Source organism: Oncorhynchus mykiss, chromosome 24, assembly GCF_057628025.1.
Source record: "Oncorhynchus mykiss isolate SJ-2025 chromosome 24, ASM5762802v1, whole genome shotgun sequence".
NCBI lineage: Eukaryota > Metazoa > Chordata > Actinopteri > Salmoniformes > Salmonidae > Oncorhynchus > Oncorhynchus mykiss.
In genome coordinates this window covers 46,520,589-46,541,276 of record NC_143045.1, presented here as the reverse complement: position 1 = coordinate 46,541,276, position 20,688 = coordinate 46,520,589, and the positions used below count along the sequence as shown (strand labels likewise).

Here is a 20,688-nt window from a genome sequence, read left to right as displayed (position 1 = left end):
TTTTGCCTTGATGAGTTCCCTGCCTGCCTACAAGGCAACTTAGAGAGGAGCCAAGATACCCCCCTCTCTCTCTCTCCCCTTTCTCCCAGCCAATGTCATTCAGATAATATCTGTTTGTTTTTTGGAATTGAAAAAAATCATTTTTTTATAAAAAAATACAACTTGGTAAATATTCATCTATATTCCTGAGGTCCAAGCTCAAATATAATGGGATTGAAAATCTGCAAACATAAAAGGAAGTTTGGAAAGGACTAATCCTTTCGGTCTGTCAGTCACTGAAAGGAGAACAGAGACTGTAGCCAATAAGCCATGTTCACAGTAGGTCCACAGTCTAAAGCCATCTGCTCTCTACACCAGGTCCTGGTCTGTCAGTAGGTCCACAGTCTAAAGCCATCTGCTCTCTACACCAGGTCCTGGTCTGTCAGTAGGTCCACAGTCTAAAGCCATCTGCTCTCTACACCAGGTCCTGGTCTGTCAGTAGGTCCACAGTCTAAAGCCATCTGCTCTCTACACCAGGTCCTGGTCTGTCAGTAGGTCCACAGTCTAAAGCCGTATGCTCTCTTCACCAGGTCCTGGTCTGTCAGTAGGTCCACAGTCTAAAGCCATCTGCTCTCTTCACCAGGTCCTGGTCTGTCAGTAGGTCCACAGTCTAAAGCCATCTGCTCTCTACACCAGGTCCTGGTCTGTCAGTAGATCCACAGTCTAAAGCCATCTGCTCTCTTCACCAGGTCCTGGTCTGTCAGTAGGTCCACAGTCTAAAGCCATCTGCTCTCTACACCAGGTCCTGGTCTGTCAGTAGGTCCACAGTCTAAAGCCATCTGCTCTCTACACCAGGTCCTGGTCTGTCAGTAGGTCCACAGTCTAAAGCCATCTTCTCTCTACACCAGGTCCTGGTCTGTCAGTAGGTCCACAGCCTAAAGCCATCTGCTCTCTACACCAGGTCCTGGTCTGTCAGTAGGTCCACAGTCTAAAGCCATCTGCTCTCTTCACCAGGTCCTGGTCTGTCAGTAGGTCCACAGTCTAAAGCCATCTGCTCTCTACACCAGGTCCTGGTCTGTCAGTAGGTCCACAGTCTAAAGCCATCTGCTCTCTACACCAGGTCCTGGTCTGTCAGTAGGTCCACAGTCTAAAGCCATCTGCTCTCTACACCAGGTCCTGGTCTGTCAGTAGGTCCACAGTCTAAAGCCATCTGCTCTCTTCACCAACCTCCACTGAGTTGGATGACTGTCAGAACCTCTCCACTGTAATGAGCCTTTTATTTCTCTCCTCTCTCTCTCTCTCTATATATATATATATATACAGTGGGGCAAAAAAGTATTTAGTCAGCCACCAATTTTGCAAGTTCTCCCACTTAAAAAGATAGGTACACTTCAACTATGACAGACAAAATGAGAAAAAAAATCCAGAAAATCACATTGTAGGATTTTTAATGAATTGATTTGCAAATTATGGTGGCTGACTAAATACTTTTTTTGCCCCACTGTAGATATGGTTTTGAAAGGAATTTTTTTTGTGCATTAAAATAACATCAAAATGATCAGAAATACAGTTTAGACATTGTTAATGTTGTAAATGACTATTGTAGCTGGAAACTGCATTTTTTTAAAATGAAATATCTAAATAGGCGTACAGAGGCCCGTTATCAGCAACCATCACTCCTGTGTTCCAATGGCAGGTTGTGGTAGCTAATCCAAGTTTATCATTTTAAAAGACAAATGTATCATTAGAAAACCCGTTTTGCAATTATGTCAGCACAGCTGAAAACTGTTGTTTTGATTAAAGAAGCAATAAAACTGGCCTTCTTTAGACTAGCTGAGTATTTGGAGTATCAGCATTTGTGGGTTCAATTACAGGCTCAAAATGGTCAGAAACAAAGACCTCTCTTCTAAAACTAATGGGGATCCCTAATTAATACAAACACTACACCGGTAATCAATGGCACATGTACACTACACAGGTAATCAATTGGTACATGTACACTACACAGGTAATCAATGGCACATGTACACTACACAGGTAATCAATTGTATATGTAAACTACACAGGTAATCAATGGCACATGTACACTACACAGGTAATCAATTGTATATGTAAACTACACAGGTAATCAATGGCACATGTACACTACACAGGTAATCAAATGGTACATGTACACTACACAGGTAATCAATAGTACATGTACACTACACATGTAATCAATGGTACATGTGCACTACACATGTAATCAATGGTACATGTACACTTCACCGGTAATCAATGGCACATGCACACTACACAGGTAATCAAATGTGGTACATTGGTTGAAAGTGGTGCCTTGTTCCCTTTAAATACACCATGCTTCAGATCATATACATTGACACACCATGAAGGGTAGCCTACTTGAAAATGTACACGCTGTGTTGTTGCTTTATTACAACACAATTAGCAGCTGTTTGGTCATTTAAAACAATATAACTGTGTGAGTTCCTGTCCCAAATGGCACCTTATTTCCAATACAGTAAACTACTTTTATTTTACAAAAGTAGTACACTATACAGGGAATAGGTCACCATTAGGGACATTGTTTTAACACTGTTCAGTCTAATGCATATTCCACTGAGGCTGGAATGAAAGTGGCTGAATTTCCAGTCAACGCTTGTTCCCTATTAGCTTAGACCTTATCGCAACCCATAACAGCAGTGTTGTAATCTTATTGGAGATTAGACTTATTTAATGTTATCAGTAAATCGCCTTGATTAAGGAATTTAAATTGTTGATTGGTCGGTAGATGGAAAAATAACATGTATTGAGCTGTTTATCCATTTCACTCTGTCTGCTGTTGTTATTGGTGTGGTACTTAGAATCACGTCAGAAACTGATTTCAGGTCATCGTATTGAAGGTCACCCAGAAAAGTTGATCCTAAAATAGGAAGGCACCACTTCGGTTCACAGTGAACCAGTTTATGTAGCTTATACAATACAGTTCAAAAGTTTGGTCTCACTTAGACATTTCCTTGACACCATAGTACACTCCAAACTCGTCATTAAGCTTGAGACCCTGGGTCTTGACCCCGCCCTGTGCAACTGGATCCTGAACTTTCTGACGGGCCGCCCCCCCCAGGTGGTGAAGGTAGGAAACAACATCTCCACCTCACTGAGCCTCAACACTGGGGCCCCACAAGGGTGCGTTCTCAGCCCTCTCCTGTACTCCCTGTTCACCCATGACTGCGTGGCCATGCACGCCTCCAACTCAATCATCAAGTTTGCAGACGACACTACAGTGGTAGGCTTGATTACCAACAACGATGAGACGGCCTACAGGGAGGAGGTGAGGGCACTCAGAGTGTGGTGTCAGGAAAATAACCTCACACTCAACGTCAACAAAACAAAAAAGATGATCGTGGACTTCAGCAAACAGCAGAGGGCGCACCCCCCTATCCACATCAATGGGACAGTCGTGGAGAGGGTGGAGAGTTTTAAGTTCCTTGGCGTACACATCACAGACAAACAAATGGTCCTCCCACACAGACAGCGTGGTGAAGAAGAAACAACAGCACCTCTTCAACCTCAGGAGGCTGAAGAAATGTGGCTTGTCTCACAAACTTTTACAGATGCACAATCGAGAGCATCCTGTCGGACTGTATCACAGCCTGGTACGACAACTGCTCCGCCCACAACCGTACGTCTCTCCAGAGGGTAGTGAGGTCTGCACAACGCATCACCGGGGGCAAACTACCTGCCCTCCAGGACACCTACACCAACCGATGTCACAGGGAGGCCAAAAAGATCATCAAGGACAACAATCACCCGAGCCACTGCCTGTTCACCCCGCTATCAACCAGAAGGCGAGGTCAGTACAGGTGCATCAAAGCTGGGACCGAGAGACTGAAAAACAGCTTCTATCTCAAGGCCATCAGACTGTTAAACAGCCACCACTAACATTGAGTGGCTGCTGCCAACATACTGACTCAAATCTCTAGCCACTTTAATAATGAAACATTTGATGTAATAAATGTATCACTAGTCACTTTAAACAATGCCACTTTATATAATGTTTACATACCCTACATTACTCATCTCATATGTATATACTGTACTCGATACCATCTACTGTATCTTGCCTATGCCGTTCGGCCATCACTCATTCATATATTTTTATGTACATATTCGTATTCATTCCTTTACACTTGTGTGTGTATAAGTTAATTGTTGTGAAATTGTTAGGTTAGATTACTCGTTGGATATTACTATATTGTCGGAACTAAAAGCACAAGCATTTCGCTACACTCACATTAACATCTGCTAACCATGTGTATGTGACAAATAACATTTGTTTTGATTTGTTTTTTAAAGAAAAGCATATTTTTGTTCATTAAAATAACATCAAATTGATCCGAATAAAAGTGTAGACATTGTTAATTTTGTAAATTACTATTGTGGCTGGAAACGGCAAATTTTTTTATGGAATGTCTACATAGGCGTACAGAGGCCCATTATCAGCAACCATCATTCCTGTGTTTCAACGGCACGTTGTGTTAGCTATTCCAAGTTTATAATTTTAAAAGGCTAATTGATCATTTGAAAACCCTTTTGCAAATATCTTAGCGCAGCTGAAAATTGTTGTTCTGATTAAAGAATCAATAAACCTGGCCTTCTTTAGACTAGTTGAGTATCTGGAGCATAAGCATTTGTGGGTTTGATTACGGGCTCAAAATTGACAGAAACAAATAACTTTCTTCTGAAACTTGTCAGTCAATTCTTGTTCTGAGAAATGAAAGCTATTTCATGCGAGAATTTGCCAAAAAACAGAAGATCTCATACAACACTGTGTACTACTCCCTTCACAGAACAGCGCAAACTGTCTCTAACCAGAATAGAAAGAGGAGTGGGAGGCCCCGGTGCACAACTGAGCAAGAGGACAAGTACATTAGAGTGTCTAGTTTGAGAAACAGACGCCTCACAAGTCCTCAACTGGCAGCTTCATTAAATAGTACCCGCAAAACACCAGTCTCAACGTCAACATTTAAGAGGCGACTCCGGGTTGCTGCGTTCTCGGCAGAGTTGCAAAGAAAATGCCATATCTCAGACAATACAAATAAAAGAACACCAGCATCCCAGACTCTCATCTTCACTGTTGATGTTGAGACTGTTTTTTTGTGGGTACTATTTCATTGCAAAAGGGTTTTCTAATGATCAACTAGTCTTTTAAAATGATAGACTCAGCTAAAACAATGTGCCATTGGAACACAGGAGTGATGGTTGCTGATAATGGGCCTCTGTACGCCTTTGCAGATATTCCATGAAAAATCTGCCGGTTTCAGCTACAATAGTAATTTACGGCTAGGGGTTCCACTGGCGAAACGTTTCGACAACATCCGGTGAAAATGCAGACCGCGAAATTCAAAATAAATGATTAGATATATTTAACTGTCATACAATCACAAGTGTAATACACTAAAATACACCTTAACCTCTTAACTTCAGCCACCATCCCAGATTTCAAAAAGGCTTTACGGCGAAAGCAAACCATGCTATTATCTGATGATAACACCCCATCAAACAAACACATGACAATCATATTTCAACCCGCCAGGCGCGACACAAAACTTAGAAATAACGATATAATTCATACCTTTCCTTTTAAGATCTTCTCCTGTTAGCACTCCAATATGTCCCATAACCATCACAAAGGGTCCTTTTGTTAGATTAATTCCGTCGTTATATCTCCAAAATGTCCATTTATTTGGCGTTTAATTCAGAAAAACACCGGTTCCAATTCGCCCAACATGACTACACATTATCTAATAAGTTACCTGTAATCTTGGTCCAAACATTTCAAACAACTTTCCTAATATAACTTTAGGTATTTATACCTTAAATAATCTATCAAATTTAAGATTGAATAAACCATGTTCAACAGCTGAAAAAATGAAGTGAAGCGAGCGCTAGGTCGTATGCCCCAAACACATCAGTACACTAGACTCGACCCTCGTTCTGAACAGCCATACTTGTTCATTTCTCAAAAGTACACATTCAAAAGTATACAGTACATATACAGTCATAAATACAGTACATATACACAGTACATATGTACAGTACATACATACCATATGTAACAGTATAACTTTAAACCCATACCCGGGCGTGAACCCTCTGCACACATCAACAACAGTCACCCACGGAGCATCGTTACCCATCGCTCCAAAAAAGCCGCGGCCCTTGCAGAGCAAGGGGAACCACTACTTCAAGGTCTCCGAGCAAGTGACGTCACCGATTGAAACGCAATTTAGCGTACATATACAGCACATATGAACAGTACTTACGTACATACATACAGTACATACATATACTACATACATATACAGTACATGCATATACTACATACATATACTACATACATAGAGCCCACGGAAAGGTCATGCTCTATCTGCACAACTGGCCCTTGGAAATCAGTACAATCATTTTGTCGGACCTAGATAGAACATACAGTATAGGAAATGTTTAATATGCCCAAAGGGACGTTCTAAAACACCTACATATGCTGCTCTTTGACTTTCTGATCTTCCCTCTTCCAGCAACTTCATATGATTTTCATGAATAATACAAGCTACTAAACCTGCATGAAGCTGTTTTCTTTCCATACCTGTATTGATTTGTATTGCCTTTGTTCTATATTTTCTCTGACAGGATAATGTTATTACGAAATAACACTCTGAGGATCATCAACTCCAGTCGCTCTGACGAGGGGGACTATGTATGTCGAGCTGAGAATCAGTTTGGTTCGGCTGAGATGACGGCCATGCTCCGGGTAAAAGGTAAGTGATGCCCAGGGGGGCTTTATTTTTCTGCCAAATTAATGCTGGTCACCCACCAGTAAACAGTTCCCCAATGTCGTTTCCGCCACCTTTGCCTGAGTGCCGGGGCGGAGCGGAGGTGAGAGAGAGGGGGAGAAGGAACGGACTTTCTGTTCGCTCGACCGTGAAGCAAAAGGGTTTTCACATTCAAGAATAATTTCACAAGGGAACACTATTTGACAGCGTAAAAGGGCCTGTAATGTAATGCAGCATTCACAGCTGAGATCTAAAGAGACCCTGGGTGTAGAGTGCTTGACCTGCATTAGGGTTTAGTGTTCAGGATTTGTTTTGATAATGACACTTCAGATGCCAAATATGCTTTTGTCAATTTCTCTGGATTATTGTTGCCATGCCACTCTAGCCATAGGCCTACAAGGCATAGTCCCATGTAGCTCAGCTGGTAGAGCATTGTGATTCCCCTGGGGGACCAGAATGAAAACTGATGCTCTCACTACTGTAAGTAGCTCTGGATAAGAGTGTCTGCTAAAAAATGTATAAAATAACACAGATAGTCAGAATTGTCTCAGGTCAGCACATCCAGATCTGTGACCAGTCTAGCGTCAGCTATGGTGGGTCCTAAGATGGCAATGTAATGGGCTAGAGTTAGTGGTTATCTCTGACTATCTTTGTCTTGTATTATAAACCATAGACACACCATAGATGGTATGACACTAATAGTCAGACGAGTTGACAATACCCAGCGTTATCACTTGAACAGGACAGAGTCTAGGTTAGTGTTATATCCTAACAGTGCAGCAGTATTAGCATGTGAAGAGACCTAGTCTAGGTTAGTGTTATATCCTAACAGTGTAGCAGTATTAGCATGTGAAGAGACCTAGTCTAGGTTAGTGTTATATCCTAACAGTGCAGCAGTATTAGCATGTGAAGATGACTGAGTCTCTATCAGCGTTAGCGTTATAACCTAACAGTGCAGCAGTATTAGCATGTGAAGAGACCTAGTCTAGGTTAGTGTTATATCCTAACAGTGCAGCAGTATTAGCATGTGAAGAGACCTAGTCTAGGTTAGTGTTATATCCTAACAGTGCAGCAGTATTAGCATGTGAAGAGACCTAGTCTAGGTTAGTGTTATATCCTAACAGTGCAGCAGTATTAGCATGTGAAGAGACCTAGTCTAGGTTAGTGTTATATCCTAACAGTGCAGCAGTATTAGCATGTGAAGAGACCTAGTCTAGGTTAGTGTTATATCCTAACAGTGCAGCAGTATTAGCATGTGAAGAGACCTAGTCTAGGTTAGTGTTATATCCTAACAGTGCAGCAGTATTAGCATGTGAAGAGACCTAGTCTAGGTTAGTGTTATATCCTAACAGTGCAGCAGTATTAGCATGTGAAGATGACTGAGTCTATATCAGCGTTAGTGTTATAACCTAACAGTGCAGCAGTATTAGCATGTGATGATCACTGAGTCTATATCAGCGTTAGCGTTATAACCTAACAGTGCAGCAGTGTTGTGTCCTGTTCAGAGGTGTTGTGATCAGATGTAGCAGTACTGTGATGACAGTGATAAGATATAGCATTGCTGTGCTTTCAGAGGCCATGCGTGTGGAATTGAGCCCGTGCAAAGTGGAGGTGACGGTGGGGGAGAGCGTGGTGCTCAGCTGTAAGGTGTCACATGACCCGTCTCTGGAAGTGGCCTTCCAGTGGCTCCTCAACCAGCAGCCCCTCAACTTCCAACAGGAGGGTGGACATTTTGAATACATCCAAAGAGTAAGTAGCGAACTCAATAAAGTAGCTAGTTATAACTTAATACAGTAGCTAGTAATAATTCAATACAGTAGCTAGTTACAACTTAATACAGTAGCTAGTTATAACTCAATACAGTAGCTAGTTACAACTCAATACAGTAGCTAGTTATAACTTAATACAGTAGCTAGTTATAACTTAATACAGTAGCTAGTTACAACTCAATACAGTAGCTAGTTACAACTCAATACAGTAGCTAGTTATAACTCAATAAAGTAGCTAGTTATAACTTAATACAGTAGCTAGTTATAACTTAATACAGTAGCTAGTTACAACTCAATACAGTAGCTAGTTACAACTCAATACAGTAGCTAGTTATAACTCAATAAAGTAGCTAGTTATAACTTAATACAGTAGCTAGTTATAACTCAATACAGTAGCTAGTTACAACTCAATACAGTAGCTAGTTATAACTTAATACAGTAGCTAGTTATAACTTAATACAGTAGCTAGTTACAACTCAATACAGTAGCTAGTTACAACTCAATACAGTAGCTAGTTATAACTTAATACAGTAGCTAGTTATAACTTAATACAGTAGCTAGTTATAACTTAATACAGTCGCTAGTTATAACTCAATACAGTAAATAGTTATAACTCAATAAAGTAGCTAGTTATGACTCAGTACAGTAGCTAGTTATAACTCAATAAAGTAGCTAGTTATAACTCAATACAGTAGCTAGTTTTAACTCAATAAAGTAGCTAGTTATAACTCAATAAAGTAGCTAGTTTTAACTCAATACACTAGCTAGTTATAACTCAATACAGTAGCTAGTTATAACTTAAGTCTGAGGTCCTTAGTCTGAGGTCCTGAGTCCAGTCTGAGGTCCTGAGTGCTCTCGAGCAGGTTTTCATCAAGGATCTCTCTGAACTTTGCTCTGTTCATCTTTGCCTTGATCCTGACTAGTCTCACAGTCCCTGCCGCTGAAAAACATCCCCACAGCCTGATTGCCAACACCATGCTTCTCTGTTGGGATGGTGCCAGGTTTCCTCCAGACGTGACTTTTGGCATTCAGAGTGACCATCGGGTTCTTGGTCACCTCCTTGTCCAAGGCCCTTTTCCCCCGATTGCTCAGTTTGGCGGGGCGGCCAGCTCTAGGAATAGTCTTGGTGGTTCAAAACTTATTTCATTTAAGAATGATGGAGGCCTCTGTGTTCTTGGGGACCTTCAATGCTGCAGAACTTTTTTGGAACCCTTCCCCAGATCTGTGCCTCAACACAATTCTGTCTTGGAGCTCTCGACAATTCCTTCGCCCTTATGGCTTGGTTTTTGCTCTGACATGCACTGTGTCGTGACGTGACTTTCATTAATCTGATGACCCCTTATTTATTTAATCCACTGACTATGTTTAATTGTTACCCGATTAAATGAATAATGAAACAATTAACTCATTAGGAATTTGGAGCACCACGAGAGTGGTTGTTTAAAGAGTTACCATCTTCTAAATTAAACTCCAATGGTATTAATTAAACTCCAAAGGTATTAAATCATAACATCTTATCATATCATCATTCTGAACAGTCGTAACTTCCTGCATTTGTAAAAACACAAGCCTTACTTATGATTCAGTACTACACTAATTGCTTTAATTATTTATTTGCTAGCTAACTAAGTAATAACACAGAATAAACACTTAATGGTAAAAAGGTCCCATGCGGACTGAAAACATATGGCGGCTTGTTACGAAAAATATGGAGGGAGAGGGAGAGGGAGAGAGAGAGAGAGAGAGAGAGAGATAGAGAGAGAGAGAGAGGGGAGAGAGAGAGAGAGAGAGGGGAGAGAGGGGAGAGAGAGAGAGAGACTGTAAGGGGTGCGTACTGGCGGCAGAGAAGTCAGACGCAGGAGAGCGAAAACTGTTTCCAAACGGTGCAGTTTAATAACAAAAATGTTCCATTTGCTCCTGAAGCTGCTTATTTGAAGATAGGCCAGCCAGCCGATGATCCAGTGGGGTGATGAGTGTACTACGGGGATTTGACAAGAGTAATAGGATGGTTTGAAGAGTTTGCTTTTGTAGATATTTGACTCAGGACAGCTTATCAGCCCTTCCAGTCTTTGTTCAAGAGGGGAGTTTTCTTCTCTCTCCAAATCGTGTTGTTAGTCAGAGTTTGAATCACTTTACATGTGCAGCTGCAGCCTGGCGATCTTCTGGTCTAGTCTGGGAGGTGAGTTTATTTTCTTCACCTTGTGTTGAGGTTCACAGTTCCAACCATTTCAAACACGTAGCTACCTCCTCCACGCTTTTCTGGTCTAATGTGAATTTCTGTTATCAATCCTTTTAAGCACTCTGGCCGAAGGGGACAGTTCCGTCAGTCTGACACGCTCTCTGACCTCACTTGGGGCATGGCTACTTACTATGCTCAGTTTCTAGGAGATAGATTCTCTTATACCTCCTAAAATCACATCTTAACAAAAATACTTATACTTTTTCACATACAACGTTAAGGATGGAGACTTCATACATGTAGAGTAAATACTTTAAGTTACAGTATTTCCTTTATAAACATGTTAATGACATCACAAAATAAAAAACAATATAACATTAATTTTCTACAGATCATCTCTGACCATCCCTCGTTCTTATGTTAGAAATATTGTTCCAGTATTTGCTTTAGAACGTGTTAGAGTTTTGGCATGAAAAAGTATGTTAATAAAGAACATTCCTTGGTTTTGAGACCGAGATCTCCTTTCCTTTACATTAATGACAGGGTGTGTCAAACCGTTGGACGCCAATCAGGTTGTAGCAACATTTTAGGGATTATCAATGGAAACAGGAGGCACCTGAGCTCAATTGAGTCTCATGGCAAAGGGTCTGAATACTTACGTAAATAAGGTATCTGTTTTTTATTATTATTTCATTTCAAAAACCTGTTTTCACTTTATCATTATGGCGTATTGTGTTTAGACTGCTGAGGATTTTTTTTATTTAATCCATTTTAGATTAAGGTTGTAACGTAACAAAATGTGAAATAAATCAAGGGGTACTGTATACCTCAATACAGTTGGCCATTATACCTCAACACAGTAGGTCGTTATACCTCAATACAGTAGCTGTTATACCTGAATATTGTCGTCTTATAGCTCAATACAATAGAACATTTTACCGCAATACAATAGGCCGTTATATCACAATACAGTGGGTCGTTATACCTCCATACTGTAGGTCGTTATACCTCAATACAGTAGGCCGTTATAACTCAATACATTAGGCCATTATACCTCAATACACAAGATAGTTTTACCTCAATACAGTAGGACAATATACCTCAATACATTAGGCTGTTATACCTCAATACTCAATACAGTAGGCCGTTATACCTCAATACACCAGATAGTTATACCTCAATACAGTATGTCGTTATACCTCAATACAGTAGGTCGTTATACCTCAATACAGTAGGCCAATATACCTCAATACTGTAGGATATTATACATCAACACAGTAGGCTGTTATCCCTCATTACAGTCGATCGGTATACCTCAATACAGTAGGTCGTTATACCTCAATTCAGTAGGTCGTAATAACTCAATACAGTAAGTCATTATACCTCAATACAGTAGGCCAATATACCTCAATATAGTAGGATGTTATACCACAATACAATAGGTCGTTAGACCTCAATACAGTAGGCCGTTATACCTCAATACAGTAGGCCAATATACCTCAATACAGTTGGCTTTTATACCACAATACAGTAGACCTTTATACCTCAAAACAGTAGGTCGGTATACCTCAATACAGTTGGCTTTTATACCTCAATACAGTAGGTAGTTACACCTAAATTGTCTATGATTTCGATTTTTCTCATTTCTAATTGTCATGAAAAAAACACGTAGTCTCTCCTGTAAGGAAGATGTATTTCAGTGAGGATAAATGGACAAACCTGGATAAATAAAGTAGAATGAAAGACCCCATTGTTTCTGTGTAATGGATAAACATTTAGTAGAAGTGTAGATCATATTGACTAAAGCAGTTTGTTGGATGATCTAACCTGTATTTTCCTATACTAGAAGTGCCATATGCAGAGCCATATGCCTAAAATCCATTTTCTTAAGAATTACAATTTACCCAGGCATTTGGTAGGTTTGAGGGGGAGGGTTTATAGTTACTGAGTTTAGGCACGGCTCAGTGCACCAAAGACTTGTTGAATTAGGATCAATTAATGTCAAGGTCACATAATCCCTGATGTCACCATGATTAAAGATGCAGTACATCACACAATCAAGTGTATCAACTTCTACACAGAGACAAAAAGACAGTGAATCTCTCAATCATGTTTATCAACGTATACACAGTGACAGAGACACAGAGATGCAGATAATTACACTATCAAGTGTATCAACGTCTACATAGAGACAGAGTGAATCACACAGTTCATTTTAATAACGTCTACAGAGACACAGTGATACACATCTACAACACAGGGGATAATACACATCTACAACACAGGGGATAATACACACCTAAAACACAGGGATGATAGGTATGTACAACACAGGGGATAATACACATCTACAACACAGGGATAATACACATCTACAACACAGGGGATAATACACATCTACAACACAGGGGATAATACACACCTAAAACACAGGGATGATAGGTATGTACAACACAGGGGATAATACACATCTACAACACAGGGGATAATACACATCTACAACACGGGGGATAATACACATCTACAACACAGGGGATAATACACATCTACAACACGGGGGATAATACACATCTACAACACAGGGGATAATACACAACTACAACACAGGGGATAATACGCAACTACAACACAGGGGATAATACACATCTACAACACAGGGGATAATACACAACTACAACACAGGTGATAATACGCAACTACAACACAGGGGATAATACACATCTACAACACAGGGGATAATACACATCTACAACACGGGGGATAATACACATCTACAACACGGGATAATACACATCTACAACACAGACATAATACACATCTACAACACAGGGGATAATACACACCTACAACACAGGGATAATACACATCTACAACACAGGGGGTAATACACACATACAACACAGGGATGATAGGTATCTACAACACAGGGGATAATACTCATCTACAACACAAGGGATAATACACACCTACAACACAGGGGATAATACACATCTACAACACAGGGGATAATACACACCTACAACACAGGGATAATACACATCTACAACACAGGGGATAATACACATCTACAACACAGGGATAATACACATCTACAACACAGGGGATAATACACATCTACAACACAGGGATAATACATATCTACAACACAGGGGATAATACACATCTACAACACAGGGGATAATACACATCTACAACACAGGGGATAATACACAACTACAACACAGGGGATAATACACATCTACAACACAGGGATAATACACATCTACAACACAGGGGATAATACACATCTACAACACAGGGATGATAGGTATCTACAACACAGGGGATAATACTCATCTACAACACAGGGATAATACACATCTACAACACAGGGGATAATACACACATACAACACAGGGATGATAGGTATCTGCAACACAGGGGATAATACACACCTACAACACAGGGGATAATACTCATCTACAACACAGGGATAATACACATCTACAACACAGGGGATAATACACATCTACAACACAGGGGATAATACACATCTACAACACGGGGGATAATACTCATCTACAACACAAGGGATAATACACACCTACAACACAGGGGATAATACACATCTACAACACAGGGGATAATACACACCTACAACACAGGGATAATACACATCTACAACACAGGGATAATACACATCTACAACACAGGGGATAATACACATCTACAACACAGGGATAATACATATCTACAACACAGGGGATAATACACATCTACAACACAGGGGATAATACACATCTACAACACAGGGGATAATACACAACTTCAACACAGGGGATAATACACATCTACAACACAGGGATAATACACATCTACAACACAGGGGATAATACACATCTACAACACAGGGATGATAGGTATCTACAACACAGGGGATAATACTCATCTACAACACAGGGATAATACACATCTACAACACAGGGGATAATACACACATACAACACAGGGATGATAGGTATCTGCAACACAGGGGATAATACACACCTACAACACAGGGGATAATACTCATCTACAACACAGGGGATAATACACATTTACAACACAGGGATGATAGGTATCTACAACACAGGGGATAATACTCATCTACAACACAGAGGATAATACACATCTATAACACTGGGGATAATACACATCTACAACACTGGGGATGATACACATCTGCAACACTGGGGATAATACACATCTACAACACAGGGATGATAGGTATCTACAACACAGGGGATAATACTCATCTACAACACAGAGGATAATACACATCTATAACACTGGGGATAATACACATCTACAACACTGGGGATGATACACATCTGCAACACAGGGATAATACTCATGTACAACACAGGGTTGATAGGTATCTACAACACAGGGGATAATACACACCTACAACACAACGATAATACACATCTACAACACTGGGGACAAAACACATCTACAACACAGGGGATAATACACATCTACAACACAGGGGATAATACACATATACAACACAGCGGATAATACACACCTACAACACGGGATAATACACACCTACAACACAACGATAATACACATCTACAACACAGGGGATAATACACATCTACAACACAGGGGATAATACACACCTACAACACAGGGGATAACACACACCTGCAACACAGGGATGGTAGGTATCTACAACACAGGGATAATACACATCTACAACATAGGGGATAATAAACAACTACAACAGAGGGGATAATACACACCTACAACACAGGGATATTACACATCTACAACACAGCGATAATACACACCTACAACACAGGGATGATAGGTATCTACAGCACAGGGGATAATACACACCTACAACACAGGGATAATACACACCTACAACACAGGGGATAATACACATCTACAACACAGGGGATAATACACACCTACAACACAGGGGATAATACACATCTACAACACAGGGGATAATACACACCTACAACACAGGGGATAATACACACCTACAACACAGGGGATAATACACATCTACAACACAGGGGATAATACACACCTACAACACAGGGGATAACACACACCTGCAACACAGGGATGGTAGGTATCTACAACACAGGGATAATACACATCTACAACATAGGGGATAATAAACAACTACAACAGAGGGGATAATAAACAACTACAACAGAGGGGATAATACACACCTACAACACAGGGATAATACACATCTACAACACAGCGATAATACACACCTACAACACAGGGATGATAGGTATCTACAGCACAGGGGATAATACACATCTACAACACAGGGATAATACACACCTACAACACAGGGGATAATACACATCTACAACACAGGGGATAATACACACCTACAACACAGGGATAATACACATCTACAACACAGCGATAATACACACCTACAACACAGGGATAATACACATCTACAACACAGCGATAATACACACCTACAACACAGGGATGATAGGTATCTACAGCACAGGGGATAATACACATCTACAACACAGGGGATAATACACATCTACAACACATGTGATAGGTATCTACAACACAGGGATAATACACATCTACCACACAGGTGATAGGTATCTACAACACAGGGGATAGTACACATCTACAACACAGGTGATAGGTATCTACAACACAGGTGATAGGTATCTACCACACAGTTGATAGGTATCTACAACACAGGGGATAGTACACATCTACAGCACTGGTGATAGGTATCTACAACACAGGGGATAGTACACATCTACCACACAGGTGATAGGTATCTACAACACAGGGGATAGTACACATCTACAACACAGGTGATAGGTATCTACAACACAGGTGATAGGTATCTACCACACAGTTGATAGGTATCTACAACACAAGGGATAGTACACATCTACCACACAGGTGATCGGTATCTACAACACAGGTGATAGGTATCTACAACACAGGGGATAGTACACATCTACCACACAGTTGATAGGTATCTACAACACAGGTGATAGGTATCTACAACACAGGTGATAGGTATCTACCACACAGGTGATCGGTATCTACAACACAGGTGATAGGTATCTACCACACAGGTGATAGGTATCTACCACACTGGTGATAGGTATCTACCACACAGGTGATCGGTATCTACAACACAGGTGATAGGTATCTACAACACAGGTGATAGGTATCTACAACACAGGTGATAGGTATCTACAACACAGGTGATAGGTATCTACCACACTGGTGATCGGTATCTACAACACAGGTGATAGGTATCTACAACACAGGTGATAGGTATCTACAACACAGGTGATAGGTATCTACCACACAGGTGATCGGTATCTACAACACAGGTGATAGGTATCTACAACACAGGTGATAGGTATCTACCACACTGGTGATAGGTATCTACCACACAGGTGATCGGTATCTACAACACAGGTGATAGGTATCTACAACACAGGTGATAGGTATCTACCACATATTTTATAGCTATCTACAACACAGGAATGATACACATCTACAACACAGAGGTGACACACACACACACAAACACACACAGTAGGTGATACTCTCATGTTCAAACAGCCCAGCGCTTCCTACCTGCTGACCAGACCAAGGTTGACTGGTCACATGAAAAATGCTTCCTACCTGCTGACCAGACCAAGATGCAATTGAAGATTATATGAGCCGTTATATGTTCTTGGTTAGAAAGTGTCATTCTCCCTTTGCCAAGGATGGAGTAGGAAGGGCTGATGGCTTAAATGACCTTGGCAGGGAAATGAAAAGGTTAACACAGTCTTCAAGTATTGATTAAGAGGGAGGGTACAGGGGGAGGATACAGTACCCAGGCGGTGCCAGGCGAAACACACAGACAGACACACAAACTCACAAATGCACAAGCACGCACACACTCATGATCCCACACACACATCACATGTATGCACACTTGTGAGCAGAGACACACACAAACACACCCCATATGGCATTAGGTGTAACTCCCACTCAAAGAAATCATCCCTGTTATCATCATCCCTGTCCTAATGGGATGATTCTCCCTGTTCTCATCCCTGTCCTAATGGGGATGAATCTCCCTGTTCACCTTCCAGTCCTAATGGGGATGAATCTCCCTGTTCACCTTCCAGTCCTAATGGGAATTATTCTCCCTGTTCTCCTTCTGTTCCTAATGGGGATGAATCTCCCTGTTCTCCTTCTGTTCCTAATGGGGATGAATCTCCCTGTTCTCCTTCTGTTCCTAATGGGGATGAATCTCCCTGTTCTCCTTCTGTTCCTAATGGGAATTATTCTCCCTGTTCTCCTTCTGTTCCTAATGGGGATGAATCTCCCTGTTCTCCTTCTGTTCCTAATGGGGATGAATCTCCCTGTTCTCCTTCCGTTCCTAATGGGGATGAATCTCCCTGTTCTCCTTCTGTTCCTAATGGGGATGAATCTCCCTGTTCTCCTTCTGTTCCTAATGGGAATTATTCTCCCTGTTATCCTTCTGTTCCTAATGGGGATGAATCTCCCTGTTCTCCTTCTGTTCCTAATGGGGATGAATCTCCCTGTTCTCCTTCCGTTCCTAATGGGGATGAATCTCCCTGTTCTCCTTCTGTTCCTAAAGGGGATGAATCTCCCTGTTCTCCTTCTCTCCCTAATGGGGATGAATCTCCCTGTTCTCCTTCTGTTCCTAATGGGGATGAATCTCCCTGTTCTCCTTCTGTTCCTAATGGGGATGAATCTCCCTGTTCTCCTTTCGTTCCTAATGGGGATGAATCTCCCTGTTCTCCTTCCGTTCCTAATGCCATTGGCTCCCATACAGCAGCAACTCACACCTCACTAGCACATTTCAGACTGATCTGCCTCTCTGCCTCTTCCTTCAGGCTTATGCCTTTAATATTGTTAATTTTATACCATCTTCACTTATCATTGCTGAGCTATGAAGGACTCATTGAGCTCAGTAATTGGGATGGCTAAGTTTTAAAAGCTGGCAGTCAGATGGGGTTGGCTAATTTATTAACCCTTGATTCGTCTCTGGGTAATCAAATGGAGTGATAATGAAACTAAACAGCATGTGCTGTATGTAGAAGACAGGAAAATAAACTAAAACACATTTGATGATTCCAGATACTTACTCTACATTTCCCTTTCCCTTAATTAGAAACTGCCTGTAATGAAAGTTGGTACTTCCATTTCTGCCATGTTCGGTACTGAAACTAAAGGTGAGATTCAGGGTTCCTTACAGATGTAGGACCTTAATTTGATAAACCTGTTGCAGGAGAACTTTTCTTTAACTGGTATTTTACACCAAATTGGTTCGGAGCGGTTTTTCCAAACTGGCGGGTTTCCACCCTTCGGTTTCTTTGGACTGGTGTGAAAACTATCCACACTAAGGAGCGCACTTGTAAGGTGTGCGTGTTGGTGTCAGGGAAGTCAGGCACAGGAGAACAAACTTGGAATAAACAGAGTTGTTTAATAAATGCTGATAAAACTCCAAAAACCAAAATGTAGAAAATAACATAAGTGGGAACAAAACCTGTCGCACACCAACATAATACATACACATTACATACAATCAAACAATCTCCGACAAGGACATGAGGGGAAAGAGAGTGTTAAATACACAACATGTAATTGATGGGATTGGAACCAGGTGTGAAGGAAGACAAGACAAAACCAATGGAAAATGAAAAATGGATCAGTGATGGCTAGAAGGCCGGTGACGTCGACCGCCGAACACAACCCAAACAAGGAGAGGGACCGACTTCGGCGGAAGTCGTGAGTTATGTTTCAAGATAATCATAGATTTATTTTTCTACAATAAAAAAAATGACTTGCATGAAACGTGATTTTGTTTAGGCATTTTATTTCATTTGACAACCTGACCAAATGAAAAAAATACAACGTAAAAAACAATCCAACTCTGATTGGAACGATACATATAATGTGTGAAAACATCCTGAAAAGTAATGCATTTGATGTTTAAAAACGCTTCTGTAGTTGGTAATTTGGTCATTTCCACTTTTAAATTTCAGACTTGATTTTCCCTTACGAAAAAAGGTATCAATCCTTACAAAAATGTCCATTAATTATATCACATAATAATTCACATTTCTTGTCGATACAGGATTATCTTCCTGCTGAAGCAAACTGTCTCAAATAAAGATCCTTCATCTCATCTCAAACTGTCTGATGTTGCCTGACAGACCATGAAGATGATGATGTACAGTATACTGCATGTAAGATCCCACAGTTGACAGTGAATGTCAAAGCAAAGAATAATCCATGAGGTGGAAGGAATTGTCCGTAGAGCTCAGAGACAGGATTGTGTTGAGGCACAGATCTGGGGAAACATACCAAAAAATAACTGCACTATTGAAGGTCTCCAAGAACACAGTGGCCTCCATCGTTCTTAAATGGAAGAAGTTTTGACTCTTCCTAGAGCTGGCTGCCCAGACAAACTGAGCAATCGGGGGAAAAGGAGGCGGAGCACAGAGCCAGAGCCCTGCAAAATTATCTCCAACAGGCCACAAAGGTGCATGTGTCTGCTCAAATGGTCAGAAATAGACTCCATGAGGGTGGTATGAGGGCCCGACGTCCACAGGTGGGGGTTGTGCTTACAGCCCAACACCGTGCAGGACGTTTTTCATTTGCCAGAGAAGACCAAGATTGGCAAATTCGCCACTGGTGTCCTGTGCTCTTCACAGATGAAAACAGGTTCACACTGAGCACATGTGACAGACGTGACAGTCTGGAGATGCCGTGGAGAACGTTCTGCTGCCTGCAACATCCTCCAACATGACCGGTTTGGCGGTGGGTCAGTCATGGTGTGGGGTGGCATTTCTTTGGGGGGCCGCACAGCCCTCCATGTGCTCGCCAGAGGTAGCCTGACTGCCATTAGGTACCGAGATGA

At 41.1% G+C, this 20,688-nt stretch overlaps 1 protein-coding gene across 1 annotated transcript in view; it reads left to right on the top strand.

The window, feature by feature from the left end:
- Positions 1 to 20,688, top strand: part of cntn5 (contactin 5) — a 559,219-nt gene that overhangs the window by 433,201 nt on the left and 105,330 nt on the right. Inside the window, exons 13-14 of the mRNA XM_090219183.1 lie at positions 6,667 to 6,794; positions 8,383 to 8,558. Of these exons, the coding sequence (XP_090075309.1) occupies positions 6,667 to 6,794; positions 8,383 to 8,558 (304 nt within the window). The remainder of the gene's footprint in view (positions 1 to 6,666; positions 6,795 to 8,382; positions 8,559 to 20,688) is intronic.